Below are 26,694 nucleotides of genomic sequence, written 5' to 3'. Positions count from 1 at the left end.
TCAAATTACAGCAGTTGCGCTTATAAAAAGCGAAATTTCTTAGCATGTCAACGGAAGGCCTTGGTTACCTCTCATGCTACGTAGTTCAGTTCAAAGTTAACACACGCAAAATGCAAAATAGGATTTGGTGATTAAATACCACAAGTAACTTATCATTAATCTGGTAACTTGCTTTAACACATGGCTTGAATCGAAATAGACGACTGAATTTCTTTTTTAACTTTTTTTTTCTGTCCTGAATTGAGCCAACAAAAAACATACTAGGATTAAATAAATATAAATGTTGTACATAATTCTATAGATGCATTTATGCATTTAATTTATTTATTAATTGTAATTAATTGTCAAATAATCAAATTATCAAATAATTATTCACCAGTACATTTTCTTGATTCACCTGCAATTGCCAGTTGAAGCTAACAAAATTCTTTATTAAACAAATCTAAAGATAAAAAAACAAGATATTTTTGTATTATTTTCTACTATTGTAAATTTTTACATGTTAATGTTTTAATCAGCATTTATCTCACATTATCTGCCTTTTTTATTTTATTATTTTATTCTCACAGTGCATTCTGGGTCTCTTCAAAATGTACATTCAGTGCTGCTTTAGATTTTGGTGAATATGTATATTATGAGCCAGCATAATTAAAGGTATACTCCACCCAAAAATGAAAATTCTGTAATCATTAACTCACCTTCATTTTCTTCCAAACCTATGACTTTCTATCTTCTATGGAACAAAACAGAAGATATTTTGAAGTAGTAGATGAGGCAGAATGACAGAATTTTTATTTTTGGGTATTTATATTTTTTTGAAACAGCCTTCACGCCGAGAGAACGCTTGCGATGTCGTATAATGTTGCTCTATGCAGCTTGCTAAATTTTGAAACAGACTCAGAGGGATCTCCTTGGGAAAAATTCCTGGAAATTTGCCTCTTCACAAATCCTTATGTCAATCAGGGTATTGCAGAAAAGCATAACGAATGCAAACAGATAGTGACAGGGAGCATCGTTGTGCATAAAAATTCATCTGTTGCATTTGGGCCTGGCACAAACAGGTGTGGTTTAAGTCTGCTTCTTCCCGGATGTGGTGGATTACAGCCGTCTCTCTTTATGTAATTTCTCTGGTCTGGGTGGGAAATTAGGCAGTGCAGTGTCTCAATAGACGACATTACAGTGCCACTGTGTGCCTTTTTTATCAGAACAGACGGTTGCTAAGATGTAATTATCACCGTCTCTCCCTGATAGACTGTGCTGAAGACTGAAAAGGTAATATGGATTATCACAATAGTTGTACAGCTCAATACTGCTATCTAACTTTATCCATTTATCTGCAATGATGGGAATCCTTTGTGTTGTGCAGCGGTGTAGCATCTATCTAAATAATAAAGGCCATTGTCTCCCTCTTGAAGAGAAGGGATTGTCTTTTTAATTTCAGCGCAGTTTTATTATTGTTAATATTCAAGCTGCGACTGCTCTGTGCAGATGAAATTGAAATATTAAACTCAAAACATGAAAGTTGAAAGCCAGAGAAAGCTTAAGGAAGTGGAATATATAGTAATTTTTTTAATTACTTTTATCCAACAGGTCTCAAGGTGATTTCTAGTGGATCTGTGAAGTCGAGTGCATACATGAAAATGTGTTGATTTAACCCTCTGGTGCTCGTCTTTCATTTTTTTTTACCCAAAAAAACATTTTTCCCCTAATTTTTTTCTTCATCGGAATGGTACGGAACTTGGTAAAGGTTTTGGCACTTGCTATGTGAACACAAAAATAGTCACACTTGTGCTCCTCGGGGTCAAAAATGACCGCCTTGGAAATGAATGGGAGACGAATTTCATCTAGTGGAAACTTTTGGTCCTGCGGCCAAACCAAATCTTACTGAATTAGTAATCTTACTAATTTTTTGAGATATCAGGCTAAAATTTGAACACAACTTGTTTAGGTTTATGGCTTTAATTTTTCATAACCATAAGCGTAAAATTCTGTTACTTTTTTTAAGTTCACTTTTTAAAACTTTTTTTCACTTCACAGCAATAATCTGCCAAGTGTCGTCTTTGAAAAGAGATCAAACTTAAGTCTGTGATCTAAAGCATTCAAGATTTACGACAGATTAAGTTGGAAATTGAATTTCAGGTCTATTCTCAAAAAGTGAATAAATGGATTATAAATACAGAATAAATATAATTTAGCACCCTAAAAATACATTTGCGAACTAAAATGAAATGTAAATGAATTTCATTGACATAAAAAAAATACATTAAGATAATTTTTGACTGACACCAGATACATTAGGGTTGTGTTCTTGCTCTGCTTTTAAAATAATGTGAATATTGTGATATGTGTTAGGAAAAGGATGTAGCTATTGAGTATTTGTGAGACCTCCTCTTTAATCTTTATCTGTCTTGTGTGTGTCTGCATTTGTGTGACACAAGGACAGCGGGCGCTTTGAAGAACTCGTATAGAATAGACAACACTCGTTTTCACCTCTTTCTCACATATTTGGAGTGCCTCTTCTCTCCTGGCAGATCTATTCAAGCTTTCAATACCTTTTTCTCCTTCTCCGTCCCTGCTCCTTTCTCAGCGAGCAGGAGGGTTTTACTTTACCCCTTTGTCATCCTAATTGATTGCATTAACCTTTTGAGTATTGAATTTCCCCTGCATCACACAGAGCACAATGTGGAATATTATCATAATCTCTCCTAGTAATGGACACAGGGCAATCAACGATGCTTTAGGAAAAGTACATCTTTGAAAGATGGAATGGCATATTATTTTCAATCAAACGGAAACCCTGGCTTTGAGAAACTTTGACGCTCTTCTGAAGGGTTATGTCTTTTTACGTGCCCGACAGTTGACACTTTGAACCGTGCAGTCTTTAAAACTCGAACCTGCTCGGCTTAACAAATCCATTTTTCCTTAAGATCCCTCTTATCTTGATGATAATGATATATATCAGCACATATGAGGAGGAAATTTTATGTAACATTATAGTAGAGCATAGTTGGGCGTTATATTGCAATTACATCACAGAGATGGCTTTTTATTAATAAAGGGTTTTATATAAATGCATATACACATAGCCTATTGGCTAACTCATTTGAATGTTGATCAATGTCCATTGTGCCTTTGAAATATAATTTATATATATATATTGTGGTGAGTATGTCAATCATTGGTGCGTTATTATAATGAGGAGCTTCCTGTGTTGAAAAAGAGACAGAGGATGTCTATTGATATGATAATTTGTGTTTGTGTTTGTGTGGGTGTACGGCCCGGCCACCCGCTTACCTGAAAAGACCCCTGTAGTGTTTTTCTCTTAGTGCTAGTTTGAAGTCTTAGGGGTCAGGAGATGCTGGCTTAAAAGGCAAGATTAGCTCTCTGTTTACTTTGCAATTGCTGGGCCACATCGTTTAATCCCTTTACCGTCTTTACATTTGCCTGTCAGTATTTAGAGGGATGTTTAAGTTCATTTTCTTGTAGATTGTCTCAACAAGGCATTCAAACACGTACATCGTCACGTTAGTGCCACACCCCAAGAGATATTTGAAAGATTTTGTCATCACTTACACATGTATCTTTTGTTTTTTTCAAACCAGCACTATTTTATTTCTTCCCGTTCACACTGTTTACAATGCTGCTTTCCATACAATGAAAGAGGATGGTGACCAAGTCATGTCAAGCTCCAAAAATTACTAAAAAGTACAAATAACTCATTTGTTAGTTTTAAAGTATAAGTATATATATATATATATATATATATATACAGTGTATATCATATACACATAGGCTATATATACAAGTCATACATATCTGCACGTCCTGCTTTTGCAGATTTAGACGTGTTCCTAGGTCAACACATTTTTTTGTATCAAGGAAAAACATTCCTGTCCAAAAATCCAGTCCTAACCATATCCCACCCCTAAGTTACCCCTAAAATCAGAGGAAAATAATAAGTGAATAACACTGATCTAGAAGCACCTAAGCCTGATTGTAATCATAAATTAGACATAAACTGTAAATGTGTCCCTCAAATCTGATTGGTTGATTTGTTGATCCAGGAACATGTTGTTCTTGGTGAAATCAGGTTCTGCTTATACTTTATGTGCAGTGTCATTTTATGTGATATCATACTGATGTCATATAGCAAATTCTCATTTGTGCAATTTGGATAAACTGTACACATATTCATTTTTGGCACATTGTGATCGGTTGTGAAATATTTACATTAGAACCAATGATGTTTAGCATCATTGACTTTAAACCTAATGTTCCATGACATGATAAATTTGGATAAATAAGCAAAATATTGGAGGATTATCATCAAGAGATGACTTAAGTGTTTGTATTTTCCTCATACTATGGTGCTTTTATGTCTTTTTTTTTTTTACCTTGACAACCCATGGCAACCAATGACTTTGAACACATATGAAATCATATTATAAAATATATAATATTTATGGTAAAAACAGCATGAATATTCTGCTAAACTTCTCTTTGTGTTATAAAACATCATACAGGTTTTGAATGACATGAGGGTGAGTAAATGATGACAGATTTCTTTAATCAGATCTCTTTAATCAAACCACTTATATATATTTTATATGATATGAAGTTTTATATTTACAGTATGATAAAGCTATAAAGACTATAAACATTTCTGAACAAAGCATGTAACGCTATCTGTTCACTATAATGCCAGGCTAATGCTTTTGATTAAAATGGTTTAAAGTCAATGCTTTGTCATGTCCCCTCATTAGAAAAATAGTGACATAAAAACATCCTTTCAACAAAAACACAGCTTCTGTTTGTGATGGGGCATGGTTTGTTGAATTTCAGGATCCCAACAAAAGGCCACGTCTGTGTGTGGAGCAGCTCTACTCACAGCCACCTGGCTTCTCTCTCACTCTCTTTTGTATTTTAGGATTTATTCAACAAAACCCTGAAAACTGGAGCGCTGCAAAAAGCTAAACTGACTTTTCAGGTTTTAATGGGAGAGTAAACAGTGGTACAAAGCATAAAACTAATTGATTGTTTAGCAACAAGGAGTCTGTGTTATCGCGTTTCCCTGGTAACATGAAATTATTGTCTAGTTGCTTAGATGAATTGAAGCAAAACAGCCTTTAATTCATACCAACTCTATTATATATTTTTTTCAGGCAGGAGAGAAAAAAAATCAATTGAAAGGGACCCATATGAGCAGAGCAGACTTATGATCAATAATTATTGCAAACAGGGATACATTGTCTTGATTTGATTGCTTCGCATTTGACGTTCGAACTCACAGAATGCTCATATTTATAGAAAAAATGCTCAGATAATGAACAGCGTTGCCGATATCTCAATTTTAGGTTGCGGGGGCCATTTCACGTTAGTTACATGCAACATAAACTCCAAAACAAAATGGAGGTTTTGGGTGAATGATTGGTCAAGGTCAATTAATAAGACAAAAACATCTCGCTGTGACTCATCTCACTCCTGGGTCCACCGTCGCTGATGTCCGTTTAATGAACGTCATACAGTAGTTTCTCACAAATGTTCAATATATTGCCATTTCACCAAGCAAGGTCAACCAGTCGATGAGTGTTATTTTTATACTCTGACAGTGAAAAATTCAGTCTGGGTGTCAATCGTTCATTCATTAGATCTGCTTCCTTTTCTGTAAGCAAGCAAACCAAAACATACCGATCATTCTATTCATTGTGTTCCCTGTGGGTTGGTCTGTCAAATTGCACACAAAACCTCACTTTTGTGCTGGTTTTTAAAGAAGAACAAGCTGCGGGACAAAAAAAATGAAACATTGAGAAGTTTTGAAGGGTCTGGGAAGTGAGTACATTAGAGGAACCTATTCATTACTCCAGCCTGTGCTGGCTGACTGGCCCCTTCTACATTAATATCAATTATCATCTGATAAATTGCGCAAAGCGGTCGGCACTGCTCCGGTTTTCGTATATTTTAACCGCCTTGTCAAACGTACTAGTGTTGTGTATTCCTAGCCCATCCTCAGATTTGCAGTTTGAGCCAAGAGCTGCCATTTTCAACATTTTTTTCAGCAACTGACACACAGTGTCATATTTCCTGGCTTTGCCCAAACCAGCTGTCAGCTATTGCGGGCTTAAACTCTTCACTTGTGTCTCAGGTTCTCTCGGGTCAAGACTAACAGCATACTAGGCGAGTATACGTATATGCACATTTCTCACACTTGGTAAATTCAGCCATATTCCACATGCAGACGGTTGTTTGATTAGCTCCACCCAAACATTTTATGACCTTATAACTTTGTTTAAACAAAACGGTCTGTTCATCTCTCTTCCTCTCTTTTTTTTCTTCCCCCCCACTCTTTTTCTCTGTTATCCTCTCTCTGGGTAGTGTTCAAAGACCGATATAGCAACAAACCTTATTGATCTAATCTGTTTACTGCATGCTATTTTCAACAGTTCCATCTAAAACTCCCTCCCTCTGCAAGCCCCACCGACACCCACCGCTCTACCCTCGTTTGCCTGACCTACATGGCGGTCACATGGCCTGGTTCCCTGGCCTGGCATTTTATGGAAAATCAGCGGGTGAGATAAAGCCGCAAGGTTTTAAGTGTTATCCTCTCTATCCTCTCAAGAAGGCTGGTGTTGAAAGAGGCACCACTGTCACAAGTCAGGCCAATTTTGGGCCGCCCATGACAGCTTTACTTCCACCTTTGACCTCCAGTACAGTTTGACTGGATTTTCTTGGTTTCTGTTAAGGATTTTTGCTTTCACATTACTGTTTGTCATGTCAGGGATAGTTCACACCAAGATGAAAATTTTGTCATTATTTACCCATGCACCATCATGTTGTTCCAAACCAGTTTGAGTTTATTTACAAAAGGATACATTTTTGTGCTGATCGCTTTTTTCCTATGCAATGAAATATATATAGGGATACTTTGATGAATAAGTGGTGACTAACAGCATGCTAGGCGAGTATACTTATACGTGACCCTGAAATTTTGAATGGTACTGTATATTGTATGGTTTCTGAAGAGTATATATAATATATTCATACACTTTAATAGTGTTTTTTGTTTTGCTATTTATGCATTCACTTTAATTTTACTGAAAGAGCGGCCAGAATTTCCTTCAAAATTTAGCTTTTTGTCTTATCCATGGATAAGGAAGTACTGTAGGTTTAGAATGATGGTAACTTTTTTACTTTTAGTGGGTGATTTACACCTTCAAAACTAGTGGTCGTCCGATACATTGGCCGATATTCCGTATTTTTTAAATATCGCCATCGGCCAATATGTTTTTCTGTTTGGTCGATGTGTAAGAAGCAGGACTTTTATTTTGACGGGCGACACTGAGAACGCTTGAGATCGGCACTGCCTGATCACACAGCGCTCACGTTATCCGTCTTTATTAGTTTAACATTTACGGTTTCTGTTTAGCAGTCATATCTAATATGTTATTTGATAGAACTGTTAAACAAAGAAAGTAAACGGTATGAAAAAAAAGTTAGCGTTTGCTTTTATATTATTAGTATTATAGTAGGGAATAATACTTTCTCATTTACCTTCAATACGCATATGCGCTCCTATATCATTTAAACAAATCTCTGTATATCTAATAAACATTTAATTTCACAAACCTTGCAGATTTAACCGAATCCAGCTGTGAGATCTTCTGAAGTGTGCATTTGTAACCCGCATGAACATGTTAATGTTCGGTCCGTGCGAAGTGAATGCGGACAGGAATTACGGTTCACGTGGCTTTGCGGAAGCGATACAAATTTCTTTATTATAAATTTTTTCAAGGGTTGTACCTTAGAACCTATTTCATGGTTTGCGTTCTCAAGCCACCAGCCACTGTTTTGTGCAAATGAACGGCCGGATCGCATTAAGGGTTTTCTGTTAGAACGGTGTTGTGTTAGCGGCCCCTAAGTTAATAACTAATGATCGTTGCGACGGAAGTGAATCAATAAAAACTAACTTTAGCTGGACAATAACTTTATTCTAGAGCTGCTGTAAAGCCAAAACAATCTCTGTTACTTTAATTTCCTATTATCACTGTAATACTGCTATGAAACAATATATATTGGTAAAAGCGCTATATAAATGAAGGTGACTTGACTTGACAAGGAGTAGAGTTCAGCTTCACTGGATACGCGATCGACAAACTTAAAACCCTTGATTTTAAAATATGCTGCGCTATATCCAGTTTCCCACTATGTCATGTACATGCCATTTTCACTGTTCTGTATGTAAAAATAGTGTTACTTTGTCTTTACTAGAAAAAATATAATTACCAGTGCGCACAAACTTACCAGATTACTTAGTGCCAAGTGTTTACTTCCTTTTTATTCATATATTCATATATTTATAAACAATTACTTTATTTATGAAAAATACTGTAATGGGATTGCAGAATCAATTGCCATCTAGAGTATAATGTTTATTTTAAAGATTTATTTTATTTATTTATTTAATAATTACTTATAAATGATTAAATATTAATTTAAATAAATATATATTATATATAGGCTTTATATCTGCCATTGGCCACCCTGCTCTCTAAGATATCAGCATAGGCCATCAAAAAAACAATATCGTTCGACCACTATTCGAAACCCATTCAATACTTCAGGTGTCTGTAGTGAATTCTGTGTAGTGTGTTAGGGCCACCATTGGATGATGTCAGTGCCGAGCCAGTGGCTAAAGTCCAGGCTAGAGTAAAGCAGCCAGTGCCGAGGGCTTGCTTTCATGCAGTGACCGAGTCCCCTTCACACTGTCGTCTGCCTGTAAATTTTCTGCTGCCCTTGCTGTTCAGCCAATTACACCAAAAGTGCTTTAGTGATTTTCCCCTCCCTCTTGTCGGCATTTATATATTTATTTATTTTACCGACAAATGCAAAGCATCTCTGAAGGTTAAAAAAATGCTGAATTTCACTGTGTCTATAATATAAACTTTTTTCAGCTGCTTAGCTCACAGTAGGACTGATCAATAGATGTCAGCTGTGCTTGCTACTTTCAACAAGCATTTGTGCTGCATAAATCAACTCTACCACGCTTTTATTTTCAAATTTTGATTTATCCAACTTGTTGGGTTTCTTTTAAGCAGCAAATAAGTAATTCTATTACAAGCTAACCTATGCCGTACAATGAAATAAAACTGTTGAATAAAACACTAACATGCTGACAAAGTATACGAAAGAAGATGAATAAGTTTAGCAGAACATTTGTGCCTGTCCATAAAGCTTCTTTCCAATATTGGAGGTTAGAGATTGTTAATGCATGTTTTCGGTCGAAGTGAAAGGGTTGGATTGATTGTTTTTGGTTGACTGAAAAGATGTTAAGATTGTATAAAGTGGGGGAAAGTGTCAGTGTAGTATAGTGCGTCTGGTGGAGTGACAGACTTCCTGGCTTATACCTGTGCTGACCTCAGATCTGTCTGTACGGCTGATGATGATCAGTTTTGTTCTTCTTTTTCTTTCTCAGTCACACAGTTGCTCATAAGGGGCCTCTCATCTGAGGGAGGGTAGTGTTGAACTTCTTAAAAAGCCTGTTCTTCATGTGAACTGCCATGTTGGCACTGTTCCTTAAAGTTTTAAAGGCTCATTTCCTCCTGAACACTTCTATTTAGGGCCCGGGCATCAATTGTGTGAGGACCCTATTGGAATTGCTCCGTTTATTATAGTTTCTTTCTATCTATCTATCTATCTATCTATCTATCTATCTATCTATCTATCTATCTATCTATCTATCTATCTATCTATCTATCTATCTATCTATCTATCTATCTATCTATCTATCTATCTATCGAGGACCCTATTGGAATTGCTCCGTTTATTATAGTTTCTTTCTATCTATCTATCTATCTATCTATCTATCTATCTATCTATCTATCTATCTATCTATCTATCTATCTATCTATCTACCTACCTACCTACCTATCATCTATCTATCTATCTATCTATCTATCTATCTATCCATCTATCTATCTATCTATGTATTTATCTATCTATCTATCTATCTATCTATCTATCTATCTATCTATCTATCTATCTATCTATCTATCTATCTATCTATCTATCTATCTATCTATCTATCTATCTATCTATCTATCTATCTATCTATCTATCTATCTATCTATCTATCTATCTATCTATCTATCTATCTATCTATCTATCTATCTGTTTGTCTGTCTGTCCAGATATATTTATGCATACTGTAAGTGCATAAATGTATATATTGGAGTAACTACAAATTATAAAATATATAGATTTTAAAATATAGTTGCATAAATATATATTTATATACATTTTATTTTTTAAATTGTTTTTATTATTTTTATAGATTGAACATTTATTTTCCTGCCTCTTTTACATTTTGCAATATGTTTTGAATGATCTATTTGGGAAAAAAATCCTTTAGTTGTCCTCTTTACATACATCATATACTTGAAATATTATATTGAATTTTTTTTTTCCCATATGGGTTCTTAATATGTTCCTCTTCTTCTTGACAACAATTTTTTTGTCTTTATTCAAAATTTTGGTCTGGCTCTGAAACGACTTTCTTTTTTCTCACTAAAGTATGTGGAGGAAAGGAAGGAGCTTCATTTGGAAAGGTAAACAAGAAAATTACCCAGTGGGTTTGTTGTTGGTGTTCTTAAAGATTTATGCTACATATTAAATTAAAATTTTTCCTTGTCTCCATATTAGAAAAAGAAAGAGTTGTAAAGTTAGGTCAGTGTTGAATTTTTTATAATACAGAGGAAGTAGCCAGGCAAACAACGGGGGAAGAATAGAGAATAAACAGCAAGAAAAGTGCAGCGTAGAAAAACGCTAGCTGCTTTGCTAACTAGCTGAGGGCGGCGCTCAGGGTATTAGCACAGGTTGCAGTTAGTCGTTTCGGGACTTACTCAGGTCTGGACTGGGTGCTGAGAGCTTCACACCATCTGCATTTCTCTGTTAACGCGCCTTCACATCCGTGGGAGGATTAGTGGAAAATCCCCAGGTTTTTTCAACCAGTTGACAAATATCAGATTTGTCTCTAAAAATTAGCTCCATCCATATCTCCCACCATATGACACACAAAAAAGATTAGCTTTAATACCCAGCCAGCTTGAGTGTGGGAAAAAAAAGCAGATTAAAGTTTCAGTTTAGTAATATTTACCGAGCCTCTTCTATATCGCATCCCAGCCCGGCATCGAGCAGAGTCTTCCAGAAGCCGCACTCGCACCCCCCCCCCCCCCCCCCCCCCCTCTCTCACTCAGATGGCAAGATGTTTGTCTAGCAACAATTAATGCCAATATTTATCTAATTCATCATCGCCCAATCCAGTGCCTGAAGGTTGTCTTTTTAGGATATGGCTTTTAAACAAACACAGGGAGCAGTTAAAGAGCGTTAAGTGAATAAAGGCAGCAGGTGCCCTTTCAGACAGAGCTTTGTAGTCTTCCCAGGCTGCTGTGCTGTTGTTTTAGCCGCCCATTGGTCTGGAGTAGGGGGTGGCTGGGAAACGGGCCTAGTAGGCGACCCGGGACCCCTCTACTGTCCCATTGTGAGCACTTTTGTGGAAAGGTAGCAGCAGCATTTGATGTCACTTTAAAAGAGTAAGCCCTTCGCATTACGGCACGGCGTGCTGAAACCCATTCATCCATAAGTTCAACACAAATTTACTGTTTATAAATTTGTGTTATGATATACCGAGCTTTTGGTGGGTAAACATAATTTAAACAGCGCATTTCACATCACCTAGATAAACAGCCTTTATCACGTATTCCAGCAAAAAGAATTATCGCAGGGAAACAAATTGATGCCCAATGAGGCAAGTTGCAAGGATATTGGTTGCGCACGCACGACTGAACCCCCACAGCTGTCATCGTTAGCAGGTACGGAGGATTTGAACGTATTCCGCAAGCATTTGCTCAGTCAATATGTTTCTCTTTGCCATTTAATTATCATACTCGTGATCATGGCGTCTAGGGGGGAGAATAGGGCTCGGATCCACCTGCACACAGGATACTGGCTCGCTGCTCTCTTCCTGGACCACCTCCATACCCAGAGGTTGACTCCTCAATACAGGAGCCCATAAATGAAATTAAGGTGTCAATTAGTCAATTATGGCGTAATAACTCGGAGGGCAGACGTTTAGAAGCAGAGCGTACCTCAGCTAAGTTCATTTCCTCTGGTCCAGGAGTCCTTCGTCCTGGCCACACGTCACTCTTCCACCCAGAGCCGCTGAATAAGGCCTCTGCTCGGTTAATTCTATTTTCCGTCCGGGTATCTTTTTTGGATCGACAATTTCCTCTGATTGGTTTTATTTTGAGCCGCATTTATTTATTTATATTTACGTTCCTGCCCCCCCTCCAATGCAGGGATGTACTTTTTTCTTCCCCAATTTGGCTTTAGAGACTTTTATAATTTAGTAATTAAAATCTTTGATAGGCTTTTGAAATTGCATCTAATTGAATTTAATGGGGAGATGAATTTCAATTTTATTTGATTACCGGGACCCCTGGCATAGGTATTTATGGAAAAAAACTCTTCAAAAATATGCTGTGTGGGCTAAGATGGCATAATAAAATTAGAGGTAATCAAATTTCTCTGTCGTGAATTTCGCTCTAATTTCACTATAATTTTCCATTAGATAGCTAGTTTACAAATATTTGCTCATCTGCGATGGGAGAAGCTATCTGTCTAAAATGATTATGGTCAGGGCCTTCAGAAATGTGGCCCTTTCTCTCATTCCCTTTTAAAACCAGATTGCGAGAGACCGAAATTAGGAAGATTACATTATGACTGTCTGCATCCGGGAGAGATACTGAAATGTAATGATGGCAGGCAGGGGATGAAAGCTGCGTCAAGACAAATGTTTGTACTTTTAAGTAATGTTTTTTAAGTGAACTGAACATTTCAGCCTACCAGCAGATAGATACATGCACCTTTTTTCACTCCTTAGATCACAGAGACATGTTTAACCCTCTTTTTTGTCATTTGTTTGCAAAATGACGATGAGCTAATTTAATAAAGATATTTTCATTATAAAGATCACCGCCACAAGTCGGCCAATTAGTTTATGATAAATAACTTCTGACCGCTCCTTTTGGAGATACGTTCGCATTTTGGTATGCAATACATTCACCCCCAGAAAAATAAATATATAATGCTATCCAAATAGACGTGATGGGGAATAATATCCAACATCACAGACTTCGCTAGAACAATACAAGGGCAAATGCTTTCTCAGGCCTTCTTTTCAAGCCACTGCACTAGACTCCAGATTTGTCATATTCAATTTCCTGTCAATTTCACAATTGAGATTTAAGGGAGGGAAAAAAAGTTCTATTTTAAAACCTCTGTGGGAAAGCTTCTTTTTCAGGCCAGAGAGATGATGGTGATGATGGCAGTGGTGCTGATGCTCCCTTTTCTGTCCTTTATTTATTTTGTTTTCTTTTTTTGTGACGCCCTCCACCTCACAGTCGTCCACTCGGTCTGCGCCGTCCCACTGGCTGAGACAGCGAGAGGGTTCAAACACAATCTAACTCCCAGCAAAGGTCAGTTTTCTCACTCCGCATGCCCCCGAGCCCTAGGCACAAAAGCCCCTCAATTCACATCTTTCAACTGGGCGCTGGCTTTTGTCCCGGCAGAGCGAGGTGCTTGGAGCGGGCGGCCATCAGACCAGCCCCTCCTGGAGTGCGCGGTCAGGGGCAGCTAAACGTCTGGCCCCTGCATCCCTTTGACGGATGCAGCCCTGCCATGTCACAGTTCCCCCTCCTCGCTCACCCCCATGCCCTGAGCATACCATCATAATGGGCCACATCAAACGCCATTCAGCTCCTCTCCGAGAAACAGAAATGGCAGCGAAAAGAAAAATGATCTGCGACCACTGGCCGTTCCCTACCGTACAAAGCGTTGCGCTCGATCGCTGCGCGTCTTGTTACGGTGTCAGTCAGTGCTTTGAGTGCGCTCGACACGTGTATAAAAGTGGTATTCTGTTGTTTTGTTGCAAAACTTTTGTGAAAGTTGGCAGAGGCCGATAGGTGTGGCACGTCTGCTGATATTTTGCATGTTTAGGGTTTTTCTCTGAAATGTCTTGAAGATGTTTGATGACTGACTGGCTCATCCCTTCTGGATTAATGAGTTTAAGGTTGGAACATTTTGACATTGTTGCTTTATGACTCATTCGTGTAATCACTAAATCAACCAAAACCTGTTTTATGCTCACAAATGAGATGTAGCAGTTAGCAAACAGGAACTTGTGATTGACTAATTTCACACAGTTATGAGATGGTACTCAGAATATGCATTTCCCCTTTTCATTGGCCTTATTTTTCAGTGCTTTCAAGAAATTAAGCTCATTTTGTTTTGGCCTAAACTTGGCGCTTCCTGACTGGTGTTTACTCATATCATTTGTGGTTCAAGTTGCAAATGGAAATATTTCCAAAGTCGACTGTGTTTAGATAGAAAATATGCTGAAAAAATGCTGTCCGGGTGCGCTTTTGCATGCCACAGCGGAAGAAACTGCCAGGCAAATAAGGGCTTTGTCTTATAAAGTATTCATTGTCACCTGGTAACGGCTGCCGTTTATCATTTCACCTGAAATTACAATGAAAACTGATACCTTATCTGGGGGACAAGCACATAGAGAACAGGCAAAGATGAATGAAGAAGAGAAGGAGGGGAAAAGGGAGGGAGAACGGGGGATGGGACATTTAGTTTTTTTCCCCTTCCTCATAATATACAACCAACTGTTCCGAGGATAAGGTTACTTCAACATGTGAGCACTTTTCAATACTGATGTCTGTTTTTTTTATGAGACAACTTTAAAATATGCTATAAAATATAACGTATACTGTACTTTCTTTTATGTAACCACCCTTGTTTTACACATGAATTTCACTGGTATGCTTTTTTTTTTTTAAATATTCCTCAAACTTCCTGTTTTCAGTACATAACACTCATAAAATGAACTACGATAGTCAAATGTACGGTAGATCAGCGTGGGTCTTTCCCACAATGTTCGAGTAACAACAACTACAAAAAAAAAAAACGAACACTTTGTTCATTTTAAAACGGGCGTGCTGTTATCATCATAATCATGCAAAAAGTGTCCGACTGATATATCTAATGAGCTTGATATTTTCTCTGAGCCTTTGAGTTTTCCCTCCCTCCTCATTTTCATGGAATCGTGGAAGGCTCCTCCCCGAGAGACTTGAAAGGCTAGAAGAGCCCAAAGATGGGAAGGCCAGCCCACTAAGGGGAGGAAAAAAGTGCGCTCAGGTTCCTCCACTGCTGTAATTTCCTATCTGCCTATTCAGACATCGGCAACTGCTTGGTGTGTGCGCGTGTGTACAGGAGCAGAACCGTAGACTGAAAGAGAGAGAGAGAAAGAGAGAGAGAGAGGCAGGAGGAGCAGGCGAGGAAGGGGCCGGCTCTGTATTCTCTCACCTACCCCCCGTCAAACCACAGGAGGGAGGGGCCAAGCCAAGCTGCCAATCAACCTCACTCGTGGCAGCCGGCATTATCTCTGCTACAAACTATTGACAGATTACATGTCAAGGAGTTTAGTACATGATTGAGAGCAAAAAAAGGCATTTATTGTCAACTTCTTTTAGTTTTGCTTTTCTCACAGACCAGCTTACATCTGATGATTTTCAAACAGAGTTCAGTAATATTATGAAAGTTACATGCTTGACAGGATTTAACTTCGACTACCCTGAATATGGTAAGTGACCCTCTTTTCTATAACCTCTGTGTGTGTGGGTGTGTGTGTGTGTGTGTGTGTGTTTCCATAGGTGAGTGTTTTAATGTGAAATATGTTTTGAACAGGGAAGTTGATCTTGTTTTACATGCCGTGGATCGTCGCTGTGAGTTTACTGTACATTTATTTATAACTGTGTGACAAGCCCCGAGAAGATGGCAGTGTTTAATACGAAGTCCTGTGTTTTCTTTTCTCACTTTACTCATGCCTCTCAGGAGGGGATGTATTTAAGAACACTATACTTTCATTTTAAACCTGGAAGTGGTCAAGTTTATTTGCTCTGTTATTTAGACACAGCATATCACTCTTACCTACAGACGTTCAGTTATGTTTGAAACTCATATATCTGTGTTTATTAAAACAGTCCTGTTTGTCTGAGTACAGGGGATTTTTTGGCGATGCCGATATTACGTTATGGACGCACCGATGTGGCATAAATGTACATAGGCATGTAAAAATATCAGTGAAGTGACTGGCATGGCCTAGGGGTTTGTTGCCAAGGGGACCGAATAAACAAAATGCTGTAGTAACGTTGTTTTGACACATGTAAGGGCTCACAGAACAAATGATATCCCTCTCCTTTTTCTTCGTTCCTCTGTTTATGGATATTATGGAATTGATATCAGTCATGCTGTCCCATCCTGTTTCCTAATTTCCCTCACCAAATAATCTGGCTTTAGGAGCTTTAGATATTATTATAAATTGCATGTTCCTAAAATAAAAAAATATTGTTGTTATGGCATAGTTAGTTTGTGTTGTGTGGTTTGAGTTTGTTGAATTTCTATTTCAGTTGAGTTTTAAATAGAGTTCCTGGAAATTCATTTTATTCCGTTTTTTTTAAATAGGCCTATATATATATATATATATAGTTTTAATTTAGGCCAGAATTATAGTTTATTCACACACTTGTTTGTTTGGCTTTTGATGTGTTTTACTTCATGCTGTTTAGGTCAAGTTTTAGACTTCACGTTGATATTGTGATATTATATATTGTGGTGTGTATCTGCCATGTTTATTTTCAAAATCGATATTTTATCATTTAATAAGAAATAAAAATTTTACTCAAAAATCTAAAATGTCATTTTTTTTTAAAGTTTTGAAATAGGACTGGATATTTAACTAATCAATAACCACGCTCTATTTGTTTTTGTTTTTTTAGCTTGGGAAAGAAATACACACACACACACACACACATGCACACACATCAGTGAATTTAAAAAAGTAGGTTTTGTCATAGCTGAAAAATTCAGTCGATAATTTTAGCAAGTTTTTTGATGTGATATCTTCATGTCTTGTTGCCCTCAGGGAAGTTTTTTTTTGACACTAATGAACACTGTTTGTTCTAAAAGATAAATGGTGAAAGATCAAATCAAATTAATTGAAAATAAATGTAATTGTGGCTTCTTTTAAAGAGCATCTCTTGAGCTTTCAGAAGTGACTTAAGATTTATTATGTCATATTTATCAGAAACTTTTCCCTTTTTCAGAAACAGAATCACATTTTGCTTTCTGTTTTATTCTTTTTCTAAATGAGACACACCCGAGATTTTAAAATCGCTGTCATTTTGCTGTGTGCCCTCTCTTCAGATGACTGGAGTTATTTTATTACTCCAGTAGCTTTTTGTTTCTCCTGCGCGAGCGAAAGCAGTTTTAGCCTCTGTCCACTTTGAGCACCTTTACCACTCATCTGCAAAATAGGATCAAATGAGGAGGAAAAATCAACCCAAGGTTTGCAGCCCTCAATAACCTTTATCACAATTTAGCAACAACCGAATCAATTTGATGTCTTAAGCAATAAAAAAGGCTGTTGCTGTCCTAATTCTGCTGCTCTTCGGATGACAGTAAATTTACATTTTTTAATTAAACTAGCTGGAATTTTTATGAGGGGGCTGGGCTATGCTAATGGGAATGTTGTGTGCCGCAGATTAACAGAGTTTTGAAGTACATTTGGAAGGGGGGACATTAAAGGGGGAGAGGATGCTAGGCATCACATTTAACCCCTTTTATGCTTATTTTTCCTGAGGGACCCCGGGCACACCCGAACGCTGAGAGAGAGGCAAGAGCGCTCTTTAGTGAAGGGGTGATCAGTGTTGCCATGTCAACTCATGCATAATCTTTAAATTCTAATCTATAATTGATGAAACGCACAGATCACATAGAAGAAAGGTGAGTTCTTTTCAGAAGGACATCGGAAACGCGTTTTGTATAACATAAGTCGTTTGAAACATAACAATTTGTAGGCTTTTTTATCACTTGTTTTTTTTTTCATGTTAAAATGTTATACATTTTAACATGTAATTATTTATAGCTGTATTTATTTACATTTTGTATTCATATATCTCTTGCAGTATTTTTTTTTCACTTCACAAAATGCAGTTTATATCAAGTTAATTACCGAAATTAAAATAAATACTATAGTTTGTTATATAAATATAATTTGTAATAATCAGTACAATTAGGATTTATCTGCTATAGTAGATGTACTTGCATTTATTTGTTTCATTTCATATTTGTTTGCCTTGTAAATCAAATTAGAAAGGCTAGTAAAGACATAAAGAGTCCAGCTTGAGTTTCCCGATCAGTCATCGGCCCCCCACCATCAAAAGGAACTTTGTCATCCTAATACCCCAACAGTCCCCCAGCTCACAGTCGGGCAAACGATAACGGAGTCTAATACAGGAACGGATCAATCTCCAGGCATGTGAACGTAATGCGTATGAGCTCTCTCTTCTCCTCTCCTCCTGTGCATTCATGCAGACACCAGACCCTAATTAAAACTTCAAAACCTTTCTGTCACTTATACACAGTAATGCTCTAATTGATACTGTGCTAGAAACGTTGTTGACTAATAAATTGATCACAAATATCCATTTTATTCTAAAAGATGCTGTTTTTATTTGTATATTTATATAAATTCATAAAAATTATAATTATTTATTAAATTGTATATTAAATAGAAATTATTAGTGAATTATAGTTATTTAAATCATAAAAACACTAGACACAGTTTTCCATATTCATATTAATATAAAAATATAAACTTTGTGAATGAGCTGGAATATTATTTGAGTAATGATTTAATGAGTTATTTTGTATAATTTCCCAGACTGTAAGCAAATCCATGTATAAACATAGAATTCAGGTGAGTTGTGGTGTAATTTTCAGTAAAACAAAACAAAAAAGGGGGGGGGGGGGTATTGCTTTAAAGGTATTGATGCCTCACAGGTCTTGTGGTTTAAGTTTTGCATCTCGCAAAAAAGCCTCTCATAGTGTTGCTGCAGTATCTCGTGCCATCTACCTCACCTTTTGCAACAAATGTGCCACACGATTGAGTATTTCATGATCCGTTTTCTCCCCGTCTTTGCAGACAAACATTGAGTTTTCGTGGTTACAAAAAGTAAAAGTTGTGGAAAGATCTTCCTTCTCCATGTGCAGGGCCTCGCAGAAATGGCTTAATTTCACGTTTATGATCTTCCACATGAAATTCTAATTTCATGCAGAGTGGGGGAGACAAATAATCTGCGGCAGCTGATACGGCATATAAGAGGGGAAAAGAAGAATATGAAGAAGCAATTAGCACAGTGTGGAAGACTTTAGTCTGTTTGTCTGAAAGCTTGAGCTCCAATGGCCTCGAATGAAATTTGCATGCTTCGCTTATCGGCGCTCCCTTATTATGCCGTCTGAAAGGAAGATTAAGCCGGTACAAAATGTGGCAACTAATCCTTTTAAATGTGGCAGGGGTCTTTAAGGTGTGAACAACCCTGTAGGCAGGTTTAAGGCAGGGTTGTTAGAGAGCCTTTACCGCGAGCCACTCTGTGACGGCTGAGTGAACGCTACAGGCTTCAGCCACTCCGCCGAGTTCCTTTAGTCTGGCAGGAGTGGAGAACATCGGCTGGATCGCAGTTAAGGGAGCAATTGGCCTGAGCTGATGGATGGTTTGTCTGTGCGCTAGCAGTCTTTAGCTCCTTATCTCAGACTCAAACAGAGAGGTCACATGGGGTGGGGCAGACGATAAGATTAGAGCGTTTTCCGGTGGTCCTATGTGAAATCTCTATTCTGTGTGCATGTAACATTCATCTCTTGAAGTTTATGGTGTGAAATTAGTAAGTTCCCCCTCGTCATTCGCTTATTTGCTGTTGGGTTTTTTCCCCCCCTGAAAGACAATCCTCGTATTTTTTTTGTATTCTCTCAATGATAACCGAGGGAAATGAACGTCTTCGCTGTTGCCTTTTTTCCTCAGAGATTGTTTGCATTGGAGAGCCACAGAGCTGATATCCTGTCCTCTCTGGTAATTGACTGCAAACAGGGGTGCTTGCGTTCGAAACCTCCCCTGCCGTGAATCCTCTGGTTGTGTGTGCTTTTGCCTGTGACATTCTATTCACTTGGGTCAGTAGCAGGCAGCAGCAGCAATAATTACAGTCTGTACATGATAAATCTGAAGCCCAGCTGTTGCGCTCTGTCACAGCCTACACACTAAACCGAGCGGAGAGAGAGAACAAGAGAGAGCAAAAGGGGGCTCAGGAGTTTGCTGTTTGACTGACTTATTTTTTTCAACTCCGTAACTTGATAGGATTACATGGTTCTTGGACCAACACCTGTTAAGAGGCTGTTAACAGAGCAGTTGGCTGTCTCATGGCTAGAGCTTAGAGCTTTTTCAGACTCTTCTGTGTGTCCTCTTTTGGGGTTTCTGTCTTTACAAGAGTGGTTTTGGGACTCAAGGCTGTTCGGAATCAGACTTTTGTTAAGACCAAAGGGAGGGTGCTGAGGTGTCTTTAGTTCATACCCTTATTCTGTATCAGAAACCGGCTCACTGCTTTTCCACACTGGATAACAGGTGTGGATTTGGCATCCTTAAATGACTTCAATTTGAATTCTAGTTAGACGTAGAGCTAATGAAAATCTTTGCTTTCATTTTTACTTTATTATTTATTTTATTTTTATATATATAGAATATATAAAACATGTAAAAATAAATAAATACATATATATTTTTTTTATGTATTTATATACAGTGGCCCTAAGAAGTTACAAATAGTTTGTAGAAGTTAATAGTGGCCCTAAGAAGTTAATTTAAATAGTTACATTTTACACTTCTTGTTTGAATGTCTTTACCTTAGACAACAAAACATGAAACCAAGTCTTGTGCATTTAAAAAAGTCATAAAATAATTGATATATATATATATATATATATATATATATTTTTTTTTTTTTTTTTATGGATAGCATAAGCACTTTTTTCAAGCAAAATGTTAATAATGTTTCAAATGATTAAACAATAATGTTTATATATTGTTCAAAATTAAAAAAGTTTTTGGACAATGTTTATGTCCGTAATTAAAGGGAAGATCTACACTACTCTGCTAGGAAACCTGTGTGAACTTGAGGGGAATTGACTTCATACATTGACTAAAAAACACATTGACACTAGTTTGTTAATAGTAATTGCAAAAACTATAAAAGTTAGTTGTGAGAAATGCTCTAGTATTATTTGTTTGCAGATTCCACTTGGTTTGATATCTGTTATTCAATGTATTTCACATTCACAAATTTTAATTGTCAAAAGGTGTCCAAACAATTTTTGCAGCCACAGTATATTTTTGGGCCAACCAACTTACGAAATGAGTCAAGCTCTGTACAAGCTATGTGGCAAACAAGTCACCTGATACCATGCTTGTGTGGTATTATTTATGCAATTTTATGTCCTATGAATCTATTCATACACTCAAAGAATGAAAGGACATATTGGGTTGTTGAAGGCAGCCTTCATTAAATAGTGTTACAGCATGATTTAGATATTTTCCAGCACTGCCCAGACCATGACAAATGCCATGTTACAGCTTGCACAACCAGCAGAAATAGAATGAAAATACCTGTTCAAGTCTGCCCAGAGTTTTTAGCAACTTTTTTTCTCCTTTATACCTTACATTATGCAATCTGTGGTGTAGATCCCTGGTATGTGTGGATTGTCTGAAAGCATAAGGCAAGGTAGGGGAGAGATAGAAAATGCTAATGGCTTGTTTATTTTGCCTGTACTCTGCTATCCTTGAATACCATATTTGGATTTTGTTAGTCTCACTTACTGAGCTCAGACCCTTTCAGAGGGGTTCCAACACCTGTCCTGCCTATTGTGCCGGAATTTTCTATATTTGGCTTATAGTTAGACTCATTGGTTGGTACAAAGGGGCAACATTTGTCAAAGTCGATAGAGAGAGAGAGAGAGAGAGAGAGAGAGAGAGAGAGAGAGAGAGATTATTCTGCAGTGATTTGGAAGGCTTTAAAAAAAGGGCCAAGAATAATATTCCCAAAAATGTTTTTTAGTGTAGACTTTGTAGCAATCTGCAAATGATATATATATATATATATATATATATATATATATATATATATATATATATATATATATATATAATTTATCTATACTTTTACAACATGACTCAATAACTGTATTTCTGCAGCTAACAGTAATCTTATCTTAGAAAGGAGGGAATACATTTTAATAATCGTAATTCAGATCGAATTGATTGTCTTGATAAGTAATCAGAGTATCCCGATAAATAAGGGAACATTATGACTTTAAAACAGCAGAGCACTGATCTGTTCTGAAGGTGTCGTGTCCATTGGACGCCCATCTGAGCTTCTCTACAGAGTGAAATAACCCGCCCGGCCCTTAATTGTTTGGAAATATTGGAGGCCCCTTTTCACCTGCGTGTGCGCTCCCCTCTCCCCTGATTCATTTCAGAGACCGTCCTCGGCTGCTGGAAAATGGCGTTAATTTTTTTATTACCTGTTTGACTCTCCAGCCTTATTACTGTAGCCCCTTAATGTTCTCCGTAACCGTGGAAACCGGATGAATAAACGTCTGCAAAAGAAAATGAGATGATTAAACAGGTCATCCTTGCAAAACAAATTCGCTTGGTCAAGCGCAATTTGTGTACCAAGCGCCTGTCTTAACAGTTTGCTAACAAGGGGATTGTTTGCAAGGGTAACGGGAAGAGAAAAAAAAAATGGAATAATGATAAACTAGCTCTGAACATGAAATAATCTGTTTAGGAAAAAAAAGATAAAATATGATAGTTGGGAAAAATAAAGCAACTTAATTGTAATACCTCAGCTTAAAAGCCTGTGTGTGTGAATCTCAATGAGTTGGTCTGTCTTTGACATCTTTTTGCCCGTAAAAGGAATTTGCCAATGTGTTTAATGTTCACAAACATGTACATTTGGCTTAAGCGCACACATTACAAATCCTGCAGTATTTGAATGGTTATCTCCTATTTGAGGTATAGACTATACATGCCGGGAGGTATGTGGATAGTATGTGAAGACAGCGAACAAGATTCATGTCCTAACGGACTGTCTCGTACGGGACACCTCCTGACTCCGTCTTCGGACCCTTTAAGTTTGAATGTTTTCTCCTCCACCCTCCCTCTCTTCCTTTTCTCCCACAGTGGACTTGTTTTGACCCCTTTTATGCATATTTAAGATGTAATATTTCATCTCACTATGATGGTTTGGTTACTCTCATCCCTGTAAATAAGAGACTTGCCTTTGCCGATTTAGATATAAAGATAGGGCAGAATACCAGGCCTGAATTAAAGCTGTGTCTGTGTTCGCATTGGGACCGCTAATGACAAATGGTGACCATGCCGTGGTGATGTTGTTTATGGAAGTACGCCACTCAAGGGTGTTGGCTGTTTACACTGAAGTGCCACTTTCCCTCTTTCTTAAAAAAAAGCCCCCCTCCCAGGTCAAGGGAGTGTGGGTTGGTCCTGGATTGGAGGTCTTCGGGGCGAAGTTATGGCACATTTTGAGAGAGTGTTGCTGCCCCAGCACTGGGGTATGTGTGGCAGAAACTGAAAAGCACTCGTGCATTATTGATGTTTTAATTTGTGCAAATGCCCAAGTCTTTGTTAAGTGATTATAGAGCTGTAGAGATAAGAGACAGGTACTTTGGGCAGAAACAAGAGCTGGTGCCCACTTTGTTGGCCTAGTTTAGGTGCATTGATTGGCAAGGTTCAGTGAAAAAAAAGTCAACGTGTCAAAGATAAAAAAAATAAAAAATAAAAAAACTGTTGATCTTTTGTACCTTTTTTTCTCAACTACACCTCTCCCATTTATGGTACAGTTTTATAGGTCTTTTACATCCCTTATCAAAAATTATTTGATGTAAATATAATAGAACTGACCTGAAAAGCCCCATAAGCAAATATTGTGTGTGTCACGCCAGCAGCTGACCTTGGGAAAGAATGCAAAGTTATAATACCTCTCGCTAGAACAACAAACCCATAAAATAATGCTACACAAAGTGAGCTGGTTTAGGTAAATACGAGTGAAGGACTTCGCTTTTTTCAAACCGTGATTAACAGGAACATGAGATCATAAAGTTTTCCATGACGTGTCTCATTGCTGTTGGAACTGGCAGACGGTTTGTGCTAGCTATATCATTGCTGTGCACAAATAGAGTGAATCAACAGGAAAAGTGGAATAGTTTAATTATGCTGTCATGCAAAGCACACGCACAAGTGCGAAGTCGCTTTTTCAAATGAGAGTTATCACGTCGTCAATAATGCTGGAGGGTGTTCATGTTTCGTTTTTTGTTTTTTTTTGTCCTGCTGTTTTGTTTTCAGAAAAGGTGTGTGTGCCTGTTAAAGAACAGAGCGGTACACAGTTATTGAATGTATTTAAATATTTAAATTATCCTTATAATGTCTTAGATATATTCAAGCATTGCAAATATTGTAAGAGTATATTTTCAGTGCTGTTCTGCACACACACATATATTTTTTTGTGAAATTGACAATTATATAATACAATAGATTGTTTTTTATATATGTACATATATACATGTGTCATCAGTTCAGATCATTTAATTAATTCATTATTTTGAATTTGATATTATTTATATGTAAATATGTATGCTTGTGTGTGTCGGTGTGTTTTTAATTTTTTTTATTCATCATTTTTCCAATTGAGGATGTCCCCCGGTATTTCCGAATAAAGGTTTTGTCACTTTTATCTAACTTCTGCATTCACTGACATCATATACAGCATTAAAGCCTGTTCCCCACATACAGCCTGTCATCCTGTTGAAATTAATCAATGTGCAGTTTGCTCTCGTCGGCCGCTGTATGAATGAGGTCGAGAGAAACAAGCTTATGGCTGAAAGCTCCTGCAGCTTTAACAGGGAGCCTGTCTTTCATCCTGACCCACACACTCTGACAATCTTATAGACACAGCGCTGGTGGCTACTTTCACTTACCATGCTTGAAAGGCATTGGCCACGTCCCATTTATGCATTAAATCTGAATTAAATCTGTCTCATGAGGCCACTGGCTTAGTATGGGAATTGAAAAGATATGATGTCTCAGGTGGGGTGAGAGAAGGGAACATGTCAGTTCTGAAATTTAGGGTTTCAGTTCGGTCTGCAATCAGACTCTATTTGAAAACAGAACGAAATGTCCTTCAAACTAAATAGGTACTTGAACTGATAGGGCTGAAATGAGTGTGCAGTAATAGACTTTATGATATTTGAAAGCAGTATTTTGCAGAAGTAAAAGAAATATCCCCTCCCTAGGGTGAAAGCCGAGCCCGCATAGGAAAGTGAGCCTCTATTTTAACGTGTTTCGCTGTGACAGATGACATTTAGCCCATCTATTGGATCGCATGTCTCACATTATCTCTTATTTCACTAAACCCAGGGTTAATTAATAATTGATGCAAATGCTAGAATACCACTAATAGAGAAGAGATACATTAAGAATTATCCTCTAAATTTAATTTATTTCCTGGTTGATTGATTTTTTAAAAAATATACTAAATTTGCACAAAAGATTAAAAAAAAATACATGTAGAATATTTAGCATTTTCATGTAAGTTTGGCCACATGTTTGTGCTTGGTGGAAACTCGATTCACTTCTGGTAAGCAGGCACTGTATATTTTCAGCCTGAAATGTATACTGTATGTGGTGTGCATGTTGAGGCAGTAAAGGTTTTATTTGGTTCCTGTGCACTTAGAATATTCTGCGCTTTCTCACCAGCTCACAAAGAGCAACTATGTGCTGTAATTAACATTTCAGCAGACTTATATCACTTTGCCTGTATTTTGTAATCAGCAAAGGTTTTCTGAGGTGAAAATACTGACATATCCCAATAATTAGAGACTAAAGTGCACTTTTTATGATGTGCATATTTCCCAACCAGGAACTGCATGGACGAGAAAGGGCTGAAGCGAGAAGAAGAGAAAACAACTTGCATGTTTTGGCAAGTTGTTTTACATATCAAAAAAAATTCTCCCTCATTGCGCTTCGAAATTTGTTCTCTGTCAGTGGTGAGCTGCCATACAGAAGATGCATTAAAAGTGCCATAACCCGGCCAGGCCAAAATCAATTGGAATGGATAGTTAAGCTGGCGCTAAAAATCAATGAGCAATTCATGTCCTTGATCATACTGTGTCATTTCTCTCAATGTTAGTGCTCAAAGCTTAGCGATGCATGACCAGTCCTCCCCTTGCACATCACAATACATATATATCCATATTTCTTTATTTGTGTTCTAAATTTGTGCATATTTCTGTTGCAATAGATTTTGCAAGCCAAGTGCACGGTTGTGCTGGCCCCTGCCATGCGTAGGAAGAATATCCCGAGTAAGAGAAATCTTATCTGGACAATCTGGGCTGAACTGGATGAGTTGCTATCTCAATCAAACACTTAAAAATAGCTGAGGGTCAAATTTCAGTGATCATAGTCTTCTTGGCCTCTCAAAATGTTGCAATCAATTTGCATGGAATACCAAGCAATGGGAAGGCTACCCATCCGCAGGTCCCGTAATGGAGGGCAGGGGGCAGGGACATGGCCAGACAGATTAGGAAGATGAAAAGTCAGTGTTTCAAAATAGTAATTTTGTCCTTATTAATGCCATTAGTGTAACAGTCAGCATGCATCAAATCAAAGGAGGAGAGGAG

At 37.5% G+C, this 26,694-nt stretch overlaps 1 protein-coding gene across 8 annotated transcripts in view; it reads left to right on the top strand.

The window, feature by feature from the left end:
* casz1 (castor zinc finger 1) overlaps nt 1-26,694 on the top strand; it is a 196,886-nt gene that overhangs the window by 98,981 nt on the left and 71,211 nt on the right. For 2 of the 8 annotated variants that reach the window (XM_077218155.1, XM_077218152.1), the window contains exon 1: nt 6,420-6,566. The exons of 3 other annotated variants lie outside the window; for them this stretch is intronic. In XM_077218155.1, coding sequence (XP_077074270.1) covers nt 6,425-6,566 — 142 coding nt within the window. In that variant the 5' untranslated portion in view covers nt 6,420-6,424. Of the gene's footprint in view, nt 1-6,419; nt 6,567-15,232; nt 15,701-26,694 lie in introns of those variants that run through there. 3 more of the 8 variants (XM_077218157.1, XM_077218160.1, XM_077218151.1) reach the window with 3 other exon arrangements.

Source organism: Siphateles boraxobius, unplaced genomic scaffold (genome assembly GCF_051911475.1).
Source record: "Siphateles boraxobius isolate OS27281-9 unplaced genomic scaffold, OSU_SipBor_1 77, whole genome shotgun sequence".
Classification (NCBI taxonomy): Eukaryota; Metazoa; Chordata; class Actinopteri; order Cypriniformes; family Leuciscidae; genus Siphateles; species Siphateles boraxobius.
The sequence above is the reverse complement of the archived record's forward strand: the minus strand, read 5'-3'. Positions and strand labels throughout refer to the sequence as shown.